Source organism: Panthera onca, chromosome B1 (assembly GCF_046562875.1).
Source record: "Panthera onca isolate mPanOnc1 chromosome B1, mPanOnc1 haplotype 2, whole genome shotgun sequence".
NCBI lineage: Eukaryota > Metazoa > Chordata > Mammalia > Carnivora > Felidae > Panthera > Panthera onca.
In genome coordinates this window covers 62,016,673-62,034,724 of record NC_138342.1, presented here as the reverse complement: position 1 = coordinate 62,034,724, position 18,052 = coordinate 62,016,673, and the positions used below count along the sequence as shown (strand labels likewise).

Below are 18,052 nucleotides of genomic sequence, written 5' to 3'. Positions count from 1 at the left end.
GGGAAGGAGCAATCAGTGTATGTCACCTGCCCTCTGACTCACATGGCATCATGGCACCTCTTGCTCCTGGGGCCAATTCATGAAGAAGGCAACATGGCGTGTAGTCTCTACCTAACAGATGCAGGCCCAAGAACTAATTAAAGTCTGCAAAATCAAATTGTATCTTTTCTTAATGTATGAAATCGGCATTAAAAAAAGAACAACAGCGGGGCACCTGGGTGGCTCAGTCGGTTAAGTGTCTGACTACAGCTCAGGTCACAATCTCGTGTGGTCCGTGAGTTCAAGCCCCACGTCAGGTTCTTTGCCGACAGCTCAGAGCCTGGAGCCTGCTTCAGATTCTGTGTCTCCCTCTCTCTGCCCCTCTGCCACTCACCCTCTGTCTCCCTCTGTCTCTCAAAAATGAATAAATATTTTAAAAAAATAAACAAAACAAGAACAACAGCAACAACGGCCACCTCTACCACCACCACATAGCCAGACCCTATGCCAAGCCCTCCACTTTCATTGTCCCTTAACCTTCATAACAGCACTGTGAGGTAGGTCATATTCCCCACCCCCCCGTGCTGTAGATGAGGTTCACAGAGATGTGTCCTGCCCCAATCAATAGAAGGTGATGAACTTGGAATTCAAACCCAGAAACCATTCATCTCCAAAGCCTGAGGTACTCTACCATTATGGGAAGCACGGGGGGACAGAAAGAATGCCGCTGGAATGTCTGCCATCAGAAACAAAAGAAACAAAACCCTGTTTTCTCCAGAAGAATGGGAAAAGGTTTGGGGCTCTCTAGGCTTCTATCATTTTACTCTTGAAAGCAAGAATAAGGGTGACGAACTAGCTATCTACAGCTGGGCATTACTCTGTGTCTGTCTTGAAAGGACTGATGGTCTACGGCAGGAGGTTTTGTTGTACTTGGACGGGGTAGTGACAATTTCTTTTAATATCAATTGCTCATTCTCTGAAGGGGCACAGCTCAAGATCAGGGTGTTTTTCCTCTGTCTCAACTACTCAAGCTACTATTGAAGCCTTCCTTTTAATCTTTAATCATAATGCTTATATAAGGAACTTTTTATTGTTATTCAATCAGTAACACCTTACCAAACTCTATGTCAAAGTTCTTGGGTTTATCAGTCTTTGCAGGGAAGCTATAACCTCCCATTGAGGTGCTGAAGCTAAAAACCAGGGAATCATCCTAACCACCTCTCTCTCCCTCACCCAAAGAGCCAACCTGTCATCAAGTCTTCCTGTTCTACCTTCTGGATATCGAATCCACCCACTCTTCTTGCCCCACCATAGCCTACATGAATGCTCACCTGGACCAGTCCTCTCTCACTAGTTTTTTTTTTTTTTTTTTTTTTTCCCTCCAGAATTGCCATCTTCCAAAATGCAGCCAGAATGGTCTTTCTCAAACACAGATCTGATTTTTGTCGCTGGTCTGCCTTTTAAATCCTTCATTAGCTCCCCATTACCTTCAGGATCCTGTTCAAACTCAAGGGCATCCTCACATATGCTCCCCAAAGAATACCAAATACATTCAGACAGGGCTACCCCCAGCCCACGTGGCACCTTGCGCAAATCAGACAAAACAACTTCTTTTCCAGGTGGTTGCCGCTGCTCCAGGGGGCAGGGCCTGGGCTGGATTACAGCCCTGCTCCCACCCCATCTCTGCCTCTCTTTCAGTAGGTCACAAGCAGACAGTCGGACCCACAGCCCTGACTTGAGGATCTGCTCAAGTACCTCTTTGTTTACTTTGTCTAGAAGCCTTTCCTTACCCACTAAATCCATCTACCTAACTCCTATTCTCCCCTCTGGAAAACAAGACCCTCATCTTCCTACAAGAAGCTTTCACCTATTCTACACCACCAGAAAAATTCTAGGCTACCATGGCATGCCTGTTATGGATTTTCTTGTCTATTCCTCCCCACCCCGAGATGCTGCATTCTGTGAAAGCGAGGACGCTGTCTTTCAGACCTGCATGCCTGTAAAGCCTAGCACAGTGCCTAGGTTGGTGCAGACCAACGGTTCTGAATGTCAAATGTGCAGACCAGCAGTTCTGAACATCAAATGAACGATGCCTCCTCCTCCCAGCTACTTAGTCTTGTCACCGTGTAAGACCCCCAGCCACTTGAAGATTAGGCCATGAAGTCTGCTTCCTCAAATTACATAATCCCTACTCAAAGAACAAGAAGGCAGATCTCATTTAGTAATTATTTCATTAGCCTATGATTAAGAAGAACAAACATCTTGGATTTCAACTTTTTGTCCACTTCTGACAGTTCGCTAATACACCTGTCATTGACTATTTAGTCCTTCACTGGATACTGCTTCTTTCTTTAGTTTTCCCTTCCCACTCCCAGACTTGTTCTACTTAACATCCAGCCAGATAGGGGGGTGCATGGGAATCTGTGGTACTCTCTACTTTCACAAATGTTTGGACATTTTCGTAATAAAAAAATAAATATTAAAAAATAAAGAGTTAGGGCAGCTGGGTGGCTCAGTCGGTTAAGTGTCCGACTTCGGCTCAGGTAGTGATCTCACAGCTCCTGAGTTTGAGCCCTGCATCGGGCTCTGTGCTGACAGCTCAGATCCTGGAGCCTGCTTCGGATTCTGTGTCTCCCTCTCTCTCTGCCCCTCCCCCACTCATTCTCTCCCTCTCTCTTTCTCTCTCTCAAAAATAAACATTAAAAAAAAAGAAAAACTACTTACCCATACTCATTGAACCACAGGCTTGACTCTTACATTTCTGCCTTTCTTGGGATTTTCCTTATCAGTCCTCCTTGGTTCTCCCAATTGCCATCAGGGGCAGGTCACACTGATTTCATTTATGACTTCACTCAGCAACCCTAGTCTCCTCCCCCTCAAATCTCTCACTATTTCGCTCCTGATTCGAACCCAGAATTCTCTCTCTTCTCCTATTTAAATTAGGCCAAAGGGAGTGGAGCCACCAGACTTTAACTCCCTGTCAAAGGCACTTATATATCTGAAATCTAACCATATTGCTTATAAAAAATATACTTTTCAATTGGATACAGAGCCATTTTAGGAAGGACCGGGCAGGGCTATCATGTGTTTTTGTCTGAGACAAATGATATTGTCTCCTTGCTCGCAACTATTCTAGGAGAACATGGCCCTCCCCAAGCCTTCACTGAAGGGATGAGGCTGGACCAGCTCGCCCCTGGCTACCAGTTTGTTGCCCATGGTGCTTGGAACTGGAGCCCAGAGGCTGAGTTAACCAGGTGAAGAAAGCTCAAGATCTGTGAGGGAATCTGGAGTAGAATCCAGCGACAGCTCTGTGGTGAGCCAGGGCCACACATAAGCCCATATGAAGAACAGAAACCCACAAGTCTGAGAACATGCATCAGACAGCATTTTGTTGCTATTATTGAAAGCGATACAAGTGACATTGGACCCACAAAGAAATTGAAGCACAAATGGGAACTTCTTGGGAAGGGCATGAATGGAGGTGGCCTCAGGGATTAAAAACTATTGTCAGCTTTTCCCTTCCCCTATCAGGTACCACCGCTGTGTGTGTGTGTGTGTGTGTGTGTCCCCATCATATATATATATATATATATATATATATATATATATATATATATATATATATATATATAACTTTTTCTATAGAAATAGGATTCTTAAGTGTGTGTGTGTGTGCACACGCACGCCCTTCTTCCTCACAGACATAATTCTGTTTCAATTGCAATATCAGATGACCGTGTATTCAGGAAGGTGGATCCTTCCATAGCCCCAAGAGATAAATCATTCTTGATCTACACCAATCATGGCATTCTGACTTCATTGCCAGTTATTAGTCTATTCATGGGCATAGGACAAAACCCTAGCTAATGAGATCTGACTCAAAGAAAAGTTTGCAGGAGGGATTTTGGAAAAGCATTCTTCATTCTTGATAAAATACACAAAACTGAGACTCCTTCCTGCCCTTGGACAAAATTGTGTGAGTACATGATGCCTGGAGCTGCAGCAGCCATCTTGTAATCATGAGGGGGCAAATCTGGGGATGAAAATCATCATGCTAAAGATGGTAGAATGGAAAGAGATGAGCCTGGAGCCTTGACGACATCACTATGCCATTCGATTAACCGTGGAACCACGTTTTCCAGGAAGCTAGTCTGTAAGAAGAATAATGGAACTGATGTTTAAAGTCAACTAAAATGAGGGACTATGCAATCCAGTGAGAAAGTGAATAGCTGCCTACTTGCTAAATCACAACAAACGCTAATGGTTAGTGTTCTCTTACCACGTGTCAGGCAGTGTTCCAAGTGCCTTAGACATATGGTCTCATTTAATCTATACAACAATGCAACAAATAGATACTTTCATTATTTCCTACTTTTCAGGTGACTTGATAAGGTCCAGAAATATCCAAGGTCCAGACTTATCCAAGGTCACAAACTCAGCAATGCCAAGGTGGGAACTCACACTAGGCTTCTGATTCCTTCTGACTGAATCATTTGGTTAAACCTGAAGAGTTCCTGGCTTCCTACAATTGCATTTCCATAAGCTTCTTTCATATCTGTGCAAAGAACCCCTTTTTTAAAAAAAATTTTTAATGTTTTATTCTTGAGAGAGAGAGACAGAGCGAAAGCAGGGGAGGGGCAGAGAGAGAGGGAGACAGAATCCAAAGCAGGCTCCAGGCTCTGAGCTGTCAGCACAGAGCCCAACGCAGGGCTCAGACTCACTGCAAGGTCATGACCTGAGATGAGTTGGACGCCCAACCGACTGAGCCACCCAGGCACCCCCAAAGAATCTTTTTTTAATCCGAGCTGGTATGAGTGGGTTTATGTTCACTATACCCAAATATTCCCTGGCATTGGCACTGGCACTGGCATTGGCCAGACTCAGGCTTTCTTTCTCCACCCCATAATAAGTCTGTGAGTCTCAATATCCATATGTTAGATGCACTGAGTCCAAATCCCGCATTAAAACTCTGAGTCAGGGGAATTCGTGGTTCCCTGGTTTGTTCCCTCCCCAATTCTCACGTGGCAGGTGTGTCTGAGGGCACAACTTTTTGGGGGAGCGCACTTTTATGGGCACTATTTCCAGTGGGATGTGACTACTAAAATGTCAATGGACACCTGACAAGGGATGCAACTGTTGATGCTGGTTCAAATAACTGCCCTATTAAACCCTCACGTCTAATTGTATCTGTTTTGTAACCTCAAAATTTTTGTGTTAAGTGACAGCCCACAATCACATATGTCTCTGTAGCTCCGTGCGATCAGGAAGGCATTTCTATGGCCTTCCTACTGTTTATTCATGTCACACCCTCACTCCCTCACTCATTCAACAAATATTTGAGTATCTGCCATGCCCCAGGTACTATGCTAGGCACTGGGTATCAACAGGTTACATTCTCTGCCCTCACAGAGGGCAATAAAGTGTAATGATATGCCAGATCACTTGTTTCTCTAATCCACAGGACAGCCACGACAAATGAAAAAAGGCAACAGGACCAGACAGAACATTTTGTGGGCATATCCAATGTAGGAGTTAAGAGTGCAGACCCTGCCGGCGGACTGCCTGGGTTCAGTCACAGCTCTGTCACTGTGTGACCTTGGATAGACTAGTTACTGAACTGGTTATATCAATTATATAACGGTTAAATGGGGATTAAAAGTGTAGCTTTGTTCATAGGGTAGTTATGACAGCATTTTAATAAATCATGTAGAACAGAACAAGTATAATACAAGTGTCCGTTCAATAGAAAAAATGAGCTGTAGCCTGTTCCACCCACTGATCATAACTTAGCAACTTTGCAGCAAGCAGTAGTGCTATGACAACATGCTAACCTCAGAATCTGCAAATGGAACATAGCATGGTCAGCCCCGGGGAGGACCGGGACTCCAGACACCAGGACCAGGGCACTGCTGCAGGAGTCTGACTAGCCTGGCCACCCCTTACCAAAGTAAAATAGAGCTTCTACAACCAGTTGTTTCTTGCTCTCAGAATCCCCACACTAAGATGTTGGTGAAAGAGAATTTGGGGTGCCTGGGTGCTCAGTCAGTTAAGCATCCAACTCGATTTTGGCTCAGGTCATAATCTCACGGTTGGTGGGATCAAGCCCCACAGCAGGCTCTGTGTTGACAGCACAGAGCCTGCTTGGGATTCTCTCTCTCCCTCTCTCTCTGCCCCTCCCCCACTCATGCTCTGTCCCTCTCTCTCTCTGTCCCTCAAAAATGAATGTTAAAAAAAAATTTTTTTAAAGAGAGAATGTAAGGTGACTTTGCTGCAGAGTTCAGTTTTCAATAAGCAGATCTTAGAAGAAAGGAGAACCACAAATTTGGAAGAAATTTTTGAAGTCAAGCTGGAGTCCAAATGTTGGACAACCCCTCTGACCGTTGGTTACCCATCCTCTCCTGGAACATTTCCATTGATGAGAATGTACATTTTTAGAGAGCCTTTCTCTTTATTTCTCATCAAGTTGCCATCAAGTTTTTTCTTTAATTGTTTCCAAACCATTTATTTTGGTTCTGGAGCAAGGATAACCCCAATTCTAAATGGTGGTCTTCAAATGCCTGGAGAAAAGGTTTCCCTCTTTTCTAATTTCTGAGCTAGTCATCACTTGACGTGAGTTATGACCCATATCCTTCAAGTTCAAAGGAGGAAACCAATAGAATCTAGACACTCAAAGGTGTGTCCGGGAAGGTTATTTTGAGAGAGGGTTCTTGAACTGCCTTTGAAATCCAATCTTGCTTCTGGGCTCTGGAGAGAAGGAAAAGACCCTGATTCCTCATTTTTATTATATCTGCAATACATTACTTCTCTCCTCAAATCCTGTGGCCTAGAGAAGGGTATTGACATCAAAACTCAAACATGAGTACAATAGCATATGAATTCAGTGGAATTCAATAGGATTTTGTAGCTGAAACTTAAGCCAAATGTCTCAAAATACACCTGTCCTTGGAGAGTATGGACTTTGTACTTTCATAATAGAAACAATGGTTTGGCTGAAACAAGGCCAAGTTTTATTTTTTATTTATTTATTTTTTTAAGGCCAATTTTTAAAAAGTACACTTTTCCCTCTATATGTGTGAAGATATAGAATTGGGACCTTTTTAGGTGATAGAATTGAATACTTAGGGAGCCAAGCTTGAGAGTTTAATTCTCTTAAGAACAATCGGTTTTGATCTGAACAAAGCTGTCTTCTGTGTGCTCACATCATCCTGTATTTAAATCCCAGGTAGCAGTAATAATAAACAAATGGACAATTGCTAACCATTATGGAAAATTTTCTATGTCGTTGGCACTGTGCTAAAGGCTTTACACAAATGATTTCATTGAAACCTGTCAACAGAACAGCTCAGTGAAGTAAGTCATAGGGTTCATTCAGAGGAAAAGCCAAATGCCTTCTGGTGGCCCAGAAGGCCTTGACCTCTGTCCCTCCTTACACTGGCTTCTCCTCTTCCTCACAGAAGTCCTTTATACTTTTCTCCCAGGGCCTTTGCACCTGCTGTTCTCTCTGTTTCCAGTGCTCTTCCCCAGCTCACCATAAGCCTCGTTCTCTCCCCTCCTTCAAGCCTTCTTTCAAATGTCACCTTGGTGGGGTCTTCTCCAACATCCCTCTAAGAAACGGCAATATCCCTCTCTGCCATGATATGCCTATCATATATCACACTTCCCTGCTTTATGTGTTTCCGTGAAAGTTATCATTTTATAATCTCCAACACGAGCCACATATTTGGGGTTTGTTACCTGTCTCCCTTGACCAGAACGTGTGCAAAAATTTTTGTCTACATTTGTTCATGACCCTAAACCCAGCATCTAGAAGTAAAGCTGGCACATGGTAGGTACTCCATAAATATTTACTGGTTAAATTTTTTACATGGGGCAATAGGCACAGAGAGGATAAGTGGTCCGGCTTCTTATAGAAAGAAAGACTTCTTAGGAACCCACAGTCCAGATGTCCATATCCATTTCCTTTGACCATCAGGGGCAGTACATCAGATCTGAATAATCCTTCATGAGTCGAAACACACACCATCAGTCAAGAATATAAAGAAGTGTTTTACGTATGTTCTATATTCAAGAATGGCGTATATGTACGCCTGTTGGAATATCTTGCGACTCCCCTGGGACATTTTACTTGGTAAGACTGGAAGGAAATTTTAAAACGTCAAACTGAAAACGGAAGAGGATATAAAGTTCTCATGAAAATATTTTCACAGGGTTGTACAATGGCAAGAGTGACGGCCTGTAATACTCCTTCATAAATGCCATTCACATTCAAGGATTGTTTCCCCGAGTGCCTTTTATGTGATTACATTTAACCTTCCACACAATGCAGAAATCCAATTGGCAGATGAGGAACATGCTCTAAGAGGTTGCTTACCTTCCTAACATAGCCCCATAAGTGCCAGAACTTGGGATAGAATTCTCTTGTCTCTATCTGGTGTACCTGCCCCTGTATAAACAGCTGCTGGTTAGGCTTCAGGTGTTCATCATTTTCCAGACTCTCCTATCCGGAGGAACAAACTTGGTTTTTGTAGATGGCTAATTTAATGCCTCATCAATTGAAAAATAACAAACGACAGACACTACTTCCCCTCTGTCTTTTTTAAAGGGCTACTGTTAACACAGATTCAAGAGACTCATATTGGAACACACATATGGTCACAGGAAAACTAGCACCTTTGTCTGAAGTTCATTTCACTAACTAAACAGCCAGGCTTATAAAGCTCACGTTATTACAGAGGGAAAAATGCAGCTGCCGACAGGGTCATTAAATGCAACAAACACCAGGAAAATCTCAAAACACCGACCACTTTTTTCTGAACCATATTTTTGCCAATTTTTTCTCCACGGCTTTGGAAACTTGTTTCCATCTCTACCCTTTTTCCAAAAAGAATTCTACCGTAGGCAAAAAAAAAAAAAAAAAAAAAAAATTAAGACCTCAAAACCAAGTACAAATTGCTCATTTAAAGAGCAGGAATTAAGGACGTGGGGGCTTTTCTTCCTTAAAAGCTCATCATCCTGTAGAAAGAATCCGAATCCTGTCCTGATTCTTCGTGAGCAATGGAGCAGTTTTGGGTTTTGTGTTAGTTAATTTTAATTAAAAAAAAGGGGGGGCACCATTCTTGAGAAGCTGTTGCTACGAGACTTCCTGAGCCTCAACAGATGGCCACAGAGCGGTTCTCAGCCCTGAGCTCTGGGCTGTGAAGCCCTTCACTCAGGCATACCATTAACATTCCTGAAATACCTTTGGAGGCGATGCGGGCCAGCGCCCTCAGACTGGCTCACCCGCAGCTCCTGGGCTGGCCTCCCTTGTCAAGGGGCCCAGGCTGAAATCTGTTGTAAACGAATGATCAGGCCTCTCTAGGAAAAGGCCAGAGCAGAGAGGTTGCTGTCCTTCTCTGTTAAGCTTTGGACAAACATTAACAACAAATCCCTGGGGTCGTGAGTTGTTTGGGTGAGCACGTGGGCACACATACATGTGCACAAATACATGTACACGTGTGTGCACATGCACATGCACGCACACTACCCCCCATGTCCCATTCACTTCCTTGTTTGTAAGCCCCTGACCCCCTCTCCCAGCCACAGAGTGATCCAGTTAAGACAGCAGCATAGTTTTGGACTGAAGCATTTTTAGTGCCCAGACAGAACTGCCGAGAGGTTTAGGGCTTTCTGATTTCTCTTTTGACAGAAAGACAGAAAAGGAAGGTGCAGCGCATAGGATTTGAGTTTCTACATCCTCGCTAGTTTCTTGGTGTTATTGGACAAGTCATTCCCTTTCATCACCTTTCTCTCTCTTCCCAACTGCCATGATGATACTGACCTACATGCATCAGATGGAGGGATTAATGAGGCGTGTTTAATAAACAACCTAGAAACCACTGCATAAATATCAGGTCAGTAAGACCAGCCTCCACTGCTGCCAGGGAAAAGATAAGGCAGGGACTTGGGAGACCGGACCTCGGGGTCCGAGTGCCAAGACCACCCCTCTGAAGGGGCTGGTCTGGAATGCTGACCACAGTTATTGGAGGAAAAGGTCTCCTGGTAGCTTTATTGGTCACTGAGGAGCTTTGGTACTTGGAAAAAAACAAGGATTCTAAACAGCCATAGCTTTTCAGGGTGGGGCTCATTTAAATTCTATCCCCAGAGCTGTCGCTTTAAAACCGGGTCTGGACTGTACAAGAAAAGTCCTACTTAAAGTATCTGACGCCAGTGCTCACTGGATCACTTGACAGAACATCAGAGCAGTCCCGAGTTTCAGTTCACAGAAGTTTTTTAAAAGCTTTTTGCCCAATGATATCAGATGATAAGCTACAAATACCACACGGTCTCCATCATTTGACATTTATTTTTTAGTCCTGTCTGCCCAACTAAGAGGCCTGACACTGCTTAAGCTCCTGCCTTCCAAAACCATCCATTTGTCCTGAGGAATGGTCTCCCCTTTGTCTCCCAAATGTGAACATTAGGATTGCTGGAAAGGTGTTTTTTGTTTTTTGGGGTTTTTTTAATGTGCCTTTTAGAGGTTTGGCCTAACAAGGAAGGCCATTTTTTTTCCTATTAACCAGCTACCTATAGAGGAGTAGACATGAAAAGCTGCTTCTTTTTCCATGTGTCTGGAGCTAAGGACCCAGCTTGTTTGTCTGTCGCTGTGGCCACAGCACATTGAGCAAAGGGAACTTTCACCCAGCTGTTCTGGCTTCTGAGCTCACAGGCCTGCCCAGCTTAGCAAAGTCAGGGGCAAAAGGCTGAGATCAGGGCCATTCAGAGGGAGGAAGGGAGGGAGAGAACAAGAGGGGGAGGGAGAGAGGTGGCTGACGTAGGCAGCTTTCATTTGCATAACTGAATGTTTCAAGCAGAGCCAATGGGACACACAATGTGTGTCTGGGAGGGGGAGGCTGAGTGTGCTCTATTATGTCCCATTGTGTGTTGTCCACAACACCAGAAGGGACCTTCACCATGCTGCACTGGAGGGAGTCAGGCAGGCATTCCACAGTTGTAGAAGGGATACTTTTAAAAATTGTCACCGGAGAAAAAATGAATTTAAGGTATTAATTCCCTGTCCCAATCTAACTCTCTAACGCTATTGTTCTTGGGATGAAATGTATGCGTGTGTGTCTTAACAACTGTGTTAAATTACATTTTTGGGGGTCCCCGAATACTGTGCAGATATGTACAATGGCTTTCTATGTGAATGTGAAATGTGGGGTTTCCATGACTTCATTTTTAACCAGAAATAAAGAAGTTTTTCGACTAACTCTGTCTGCCTGTCTGTACCTTTTTAAATCACTGGGGTTTTTATGAATAGTGTTTTGTGGGGATTTTTTTAAAGATCATGATTAGAGCTAAGATAATATTTGTCCTCCTCCATACAAAAATGACTTGTCCTTGCCCCAGGAAATCATCTTTGGTTTATACACACTCTAGGTTGTAATTCCTAAGGGAAGGTAGATTTTTGAAATTTAAATCGTTGCTGAATACACAATATTTATTTAGCTTTCCAACATCCATTTCTCCTTTAACTCCCTCGACATTTATAAATTTACTTGGCATCTACCTCTACCTACCAACCAATCTAATTTTTCAATTATCATCAATCACCTGTGCTATTTGCACACACATAATATTTAAAATGGGGTGACCACACCCCACCCCATGGGTAATGTTATTCTTGATGCTTTCATTCACCAAAGCAGTCATTTTTAGTACTTATATTCAGTATTACTACTGTGCTGAATGTATTAGAGGAAAGTGTTTTTAGAAAAACAAGGTAGCTAACAGATGAGAAAGATGGAAATTTCCAACTGGCTACAAGCATGGTAAGAAAAAGACATATTTCAGGATAATTGACATAGCTTGCGAGGGAATGCTTTCTGAATGCTTGTCTGCTTTTCCACCACCTCTATCTGTACTCTCCATTATTGTTTACTACTTGAACAAATCATTCTGAGTTGGTGAATTAAGAAAGCTTTGTTTCATGGACGGTGTTTATATCTTTGGAGTTAATACAGTGGGAAAAGTAGTCTCAGAACCTCTTTGGATTTATAAATGGACCTTCACCCACTTGTAGAAATTTCTTATTAAAAATATCAAAATCAAAGGGAAAATCACTTCCTCCCTATCACAACAAAACAGGCCAGGGGGTAAACACTAGTCCCAAGCCACTAGTCTTTTTGCCAACCTTGAATTAGTAAACCCGAGCATTATTACATGTATGCTGATAGCTGCCCAAGAGGGGAGACAGGATGGTCCCTGAAGTATCTGTCAATCAACTTACAAGGCAAATGAAATCAGAACAGACCTTAATATTCGTAAGCATGTCACTGTTGCTCAAATTTAGGTGCTTGAATTTAGAAACTGCCTTTTTCTCAAACATCAGGATGGGCGAAGAGAGCCAAGCAATACAATCAAACCCCTCACGGAAGTGAAATTCACTAATTCTACCTTGTTGAACAAACCTTAGAAAGAAAAACTGCTTTCGTTATCGCAAAAGGAAAAGTTAAAGACAGCCTTAAAAATAAGTGGTAATTAGAATCAGATTATAAATTCTGGGGTTGCATAATTGAAAGGAGCCAAGATACTCAAACTGACTTTATCTTATTGTATGAGCTGGCATGTGTATTTGCTGGCCTTAATTAAAAGTTACTTTATTCTATCATCACTTGGGCTTCTCATCAAATAGGAAGGAGTGCACAGTGAGATGTCAACTGCCTGCAAGGGTCACAACAACTTGTCGAGTACCCCCTCTCCCCATTTAGATCTTTATTTATGCCTTCGGATCACTTTGCCAACGCATCTGACAGCCGAATAACATAGTGATTTCACCATAGAGGTCTAAACTAAACAACGACCCTGCCTCTTTCATTTACCTTCCCAATACTGGCATTTCTGTCAAGATCAATGTAGAAATAATGTCGAGAAATATCTGGTTTAAAATGGACTTACCTTAAGGACGTCTAGGCCGGCAGGTCCGTTGTCCTCAGTTATCTGTTGAACACCTCTGTCCAGCATGACACTGGGCCATGCTGGCCTGCCAAGGGGGCTCAGTGGCTTGGGGGAAGGTGACCTAGAGGCACGATTCTGGCACAGAAAGAAGCCACGGGCACCAGCCCCAGGAAGGCCAGAGCTAAGACACAGGTGTTTGACACCACCGAGGCACCTCTGCTCGGAACCTGCAATCAAACGGCTGCCCTGATTAGGCAAGTACAAAAGGCAGTTCAGATTACTACCCTCCTCCCAACCAATCGCCAGCCAGCCTGCCTGACAGCAGCAGGCCCCCTGTCGTAAGGGGAAGTACACGCGGCCAGAACCTGAGAACCGGTTTCTACGGCGGCGGCGGCCAGGTCCCGCGTGCGCTCCCGCCCTGCACGCTGGAGAAGCTGTTTGTCAGACTGTTGTAAGGAGAGCTTATGGTAACTGGCAAGCCATCTCCTGCCCTTCCCCAAAGAGTGTCTCTCCAGGTCCTTTGACCCATAAACACCACGCACCCTGAGTACAAAGTGAAGGTAAGGAAGAATGAATGGCTTTGGTAGCTTTAACCACTGAGTGCCCCTGTCTGCTCCCTCCCTCCCCTTGCGATTCTCCACTAGGGTTTCTCTGCAGCTGCAGAAGTTCAATTTTTAATTAGTTATGCTTTGTGCAAGCAACAGTTTCTCATAGAAACTAGGAGAAGGCAAGGGAGAATCAAATAAGAAGAAAAATCTTTCCACAGCTCTTGTGTCCAGCAATAAAATTCAATATTGTAAAAATCACCTCCGACAGAAAAATGTACAAACACAGTGCTTATAAAGCAAAACAATGACATTACAGCACTGCGTTTTAAAATTCAGCACAAGTGAAGTGCCGTGGAGTTCACCTTTGTGGATGGAGTCCTAACAGGTTTCCTAAACTACAACCAGCTAAAGGAATTTTGCTTAAATCTATCATCTGAGCCTCTGAGGTCACAATCCTTTGCAGCTGTATGGAGAAGTAGTGCTTGATTCAAGTTTTGGTATTTGCCCCAGACTGTACGGGTCAGCTTAACAGTAACCATAGACACAAAGAGACAGAAAAGGAATAGCGCACACAGAAAAAGCCAGTCTTCAAGTGTGTCTGAGTGCGCGGGTATGTAAATGCATTTTCATCAGTTTACAGCTGCTGTGGTGGGAAAAAACAAATTATAGGATCCACAGCTAATCTGTGAACCTTGCTAAAAACTTGTAAGAAGACTTTTAATTTTTTAGGTGTGGAAAAAAAGAAGAGGGAAAGGGAGCATGCCCCCAGAGATCTGCTCGCGCGTGCACATGCACGTGCACATACACACACACATTCAAACAACAGAAGTCTGAAATCACAGAAAGCATTACAGTCTAAATACAGTAGTAATCTCCATTCTGGACACCAAGAAAGTCTAAAGAATCCCTGAAGGTGTTGCTACATTTCAAAGGTGAGACTAATTTTATTTAAAGACAGTTCCTGTATTAACAAGAAGGGCTGTCTCTCCAGACTGTTCCACTTGAATTCCAGAGCTATTTATGTATCTATACTGTGAATTCTAAGGAAATAGGATTGAGGCAAGTGCAAGATGGGAACAGTGGTCAGGATGGGGCAGAAAATCATCTTGCAGAAGACAGACATCCCACTGGATCACGTACCACATGCGTTCTTCCCAAAGTCGCCAGCTATCCTTTTAAGAAGACAAAATCCTTACCCCGGTTTTGTTTTCCTCCCCTACTCTATAACCTCCCCAAACACCACAACTGAATTGCACCTCCTTCCGTCCTAGGCTACCCCCACCAAGCCAGAGGTCAAGAGCAGCCGGGCCACAAAATTCATTTTGAATGTGTCAAATTTAATGACCTCCTGCCGCTGACCAGGAGCTTGCCTCCGCAGCACAGAATGACAACTGGCTACTCTTGACATCTGTCTATCACAATCACCCATCTAATATGGGAATGCCCTTCCCTCAAATGGCAGAACACTCAACAATGGTTTAAATGAGCCAGATGTCTCCTCCCTCTTCATTTCACCAGGGTTTTCCTTCTAGTCCTGCTCTGCCCAACCCCAGCTCACTTCAAACCCACTCTCCTCTAACTTCGCTGTGGCAACATCCTCAACAGATTAGTGGCTCCGGGGAACTGTGGACATTGTGCAAGGTCTTCATGGCTGCTTTGTTACATTAGAAGAGAAGATTTCTCCATGTGGTTCTTTACAGAAGCTAAAACAAGCAGGCGAGTAAAAGAAACAATTATTACTGAAGCACTGAATCACCTGCCTTTTCACAAATTATGAGATGAATAAGGGAATTGCTGTTCTATTTACAAAGAATGGAAACCTATGTAGTACTAGACTGAACCACGTTAAACTGTTGATATTTGACCACTTTTGGTCTACTGCAATAGCAATTTCATGTGAGCCAACCTGTAGTTGAACTACAGCTAAGTACTACACAACTAGTCGATAGTTACTATGTTGCATTCTCTAATCATCACCACAATTCCATAAATACTATAATTATTGTTACAGCTTCACAGATGAAGAAACGGGGGGCTTGGGGAGGTTGAGGAATATGTTGAAAATGCCCAGCTCGCAAGCAGCCGAGCTGGGATTCACACTGTGGCAACATGACTTTTCAGAGCCCATGCTCTGAACCACCAACCTCCGCAAAGGAGAATCTGAATTCTGATTTTGGTATTCACTTAGCTTCGTGACCCTGGACCAGTTACTAAACTTCTCCAAGCCTCCGTGTCCTCTCCTTGGAAATAGGACTGATAATAGAATCCATCTGATGTGAGGACCAAACACAATAATTAATGTAAGTGAAGCACTTAGCACTGTGTCTGGCCCTCGGGAAGAGCTCAAATGTTACCTGATAGCAGTGGTATGGGCGGGATGATCACTCTCCCACCTGCCCCAGGACCAGAAGGGAGACAGCACACGGTGTGTCCCCATTACCCTTTGCCATGGTCCGGTGGCCACTCATGGGCAGAAAGACAGTGGAGTCTGGGGTCCTCCGGTCTGGAAGTGACACCCGTCATAGTCAGCACACATTACTTCGGCGTGTAGGAAGTTCTTCACACAAAAGCGTATACCAGCTCCCCCTCATTTAGAAGAGAGAGCACCCACGCCAGGCCGTCCCCTCACAGACGCCCCTGGTAAAGTCTGCTCTCAGCCCCGTCTTCTATTTCCTGCTTACTCTACTTCAGATTTCTGTTGAGAATCTGAAACCCTTTCACAAACACCTTAGACTTCTCATTCATTTCCTACCTCGCTTCTTTGGCAATCAGCGGTACAGGGTTATGCAATCCGTGTTTGAAGACACATTGATGGTCTAATCTAGAAGCAGTGCTATGGAACCCAGAAGCGGAGGTTGGGCTCTCCCTTCTGGTTCTGCCACTGACCTGCTAAGTGACCTTGAACAAGCCACTTATCGTCTCTGGGCTCTAGTCCTCACTCTAATCCTAAGGACATCACTAAGTGTCCTTCCAGTACTAATGTCTGCGGTAAAGAGAGAATAAAAGAGTACTAGATGAGATTTTAAAGGAATATGGGATTTTTATTTTTCCTTTTCTCTAAAAGCTAGTATATCTACTCAGGGACATCCTATTCTCTTCTGTTTACCTTTTTAAAAACAAGCCCACAGGCAGGAGAGTTTTATGTTACTCTTGATAACTCAAGATAGAGCCTTGATCTTAGAATGCCAGATTTCCACTGGTATTTTTCCTTAATGATTTGCACATGTCCCTGTGGGGTGCTATTTGCGGTTAGAAATGGGGATCTGTGGAGAAAAAGCCTCACAACATAAAGTAGAAAATGTGGTTTCCTTACTTATTTTCAATTTCTTTTTGGCTATGAATCATAGTTACACTGTTCTCCAGAAGTGTAAGTTAGACTCATCCATGTGTAAGGTATTTGATTGCCTGGCACTTAGCTGCCAGGCCTTATATTTTTATGATATGCTCCAGAGCTCAAAGTACTTTTTACAGAGTATGCTTTCATTTCTATATTATTTTATTTTTAATCTTTTAATTTGAGCACAGCTGACACACAATGTTACCTTAGTTTCAGGTGTACAACCTAGTGATTCAACTTCTCTCTATGTTGTGCTACACAGAGTATGTTTTTAAAAATTAAAAGCTTGTCCTCAATACTCCCGGGAGGAATTGAAAGAATTTTATGAATGGAGGCGATAGAAACAATCTCTTGGCCTCTGGCCCGCTTTCTTTTCACAGAGCACTCACCACCTTCTAACATACTGTATAACTTATATACATATCGTATGTATTGTTCATTTCCTCTGCTCACAAGAATGTCAGCTTTGCAAGGGGAGAGACATTTGCTTTAATTGTGGCTGACTCCCAAGCATCTAGAGCAATGACTGACATATAGTGTATATTCAATAAATAAATTAAACTTTATAAAGTCACATAAATAATTCAAGTAGAACCCTGCACATCTCACTTTTAGAAGTCACACTCTTTCAGGGTGCCTGGATGGCTCAGTTGGTTAAGCGTCCGACTTTGGCTCAGGTCACGATCTCACAGGTTGTGGGTTTGAGCCCCACAGTGGGCTCTGTGTGACAGCTCAGAACCTGGAGCCTGCTTCAGATTCTGTTTCTCCCTCTCTCACTGCCCCTCCCCTGCTCGTGCTCTGTCTCTCTCTCTCTCTCAAAAATAAATAAACATTGAAAAACACTTCTTAAAAAAAAAAGGAACTCACACTGTTTCATTAGAAGGAAGAGTAGGTCACACTGGCAAGGATAATTATGATGACCAAGGTGATGATGATGCATGAGGCGAAAAAAGTAAACTTTTGTGGAGTTCAGAATTAGTTAAGCTCAACTCTGCAAGTTCCCACATAGAAGTTGCAGGCTAAAAGAAAACTGGGCAGGGAGCCTAAAAAGAAACTTAATAAGCTCAGTTTCTCTTTTCTAGCCCATTTTTGTTTAATTTCATGGGAAATTATCTTTGCTGGAGAACTCCATGTGTGTCTAAAGGAGTCAGCTCCTTGAGGACACTTTAAGGAAAGCGGACACGCCCCCAGCTGAGCCACGCTCACTTTGTACTTAAACATATTTTATCCCAGTCTGACCGCACACCAACAT

At 43.4% G+C, this 18,052-nt stretch overlaps 1 protein-coding gene across 5 annotated transcripts in view; it reads right to left on the bottom strand.

The window, feature by feature from the left end:
• The window catches only part of SHROOM3 (shroom family member 3), a 320,630-nt gene that overhangs the window by 167,223 nt on the left and 135,355 nt on the right, over nucleotides 1-18,052 (bottom strand). The window contains exons 1-2 of one of the 5 annotated variants that reach the window (XM_078446006.2): nucleotides 12,916-13,265; nucleotides 8,351-8,476 (exon numbers count right to left, since the gene is read on the bottom strand). The exons of 3 other annotated variants lie outside the window; for them this stretch is intronic. In XM_078446006.2, the coding sequence (XP_078302132.2) occupies nucleotides 8,351-8,361 (11 nt within the window). In that variant the 5' untranslated portion in view covers nucleotides 8,362-8,476; nucleotides 12,916-13,265. Of the gene's footprint in view, nucleotides 1-8,350; nucleotides 8,477-12,915; nucleotides 13,266-18,052 lie in introns of those variants that run through there. One more of the 5 variants, XM_078446008.2, reaches the window with a different exon arrangement.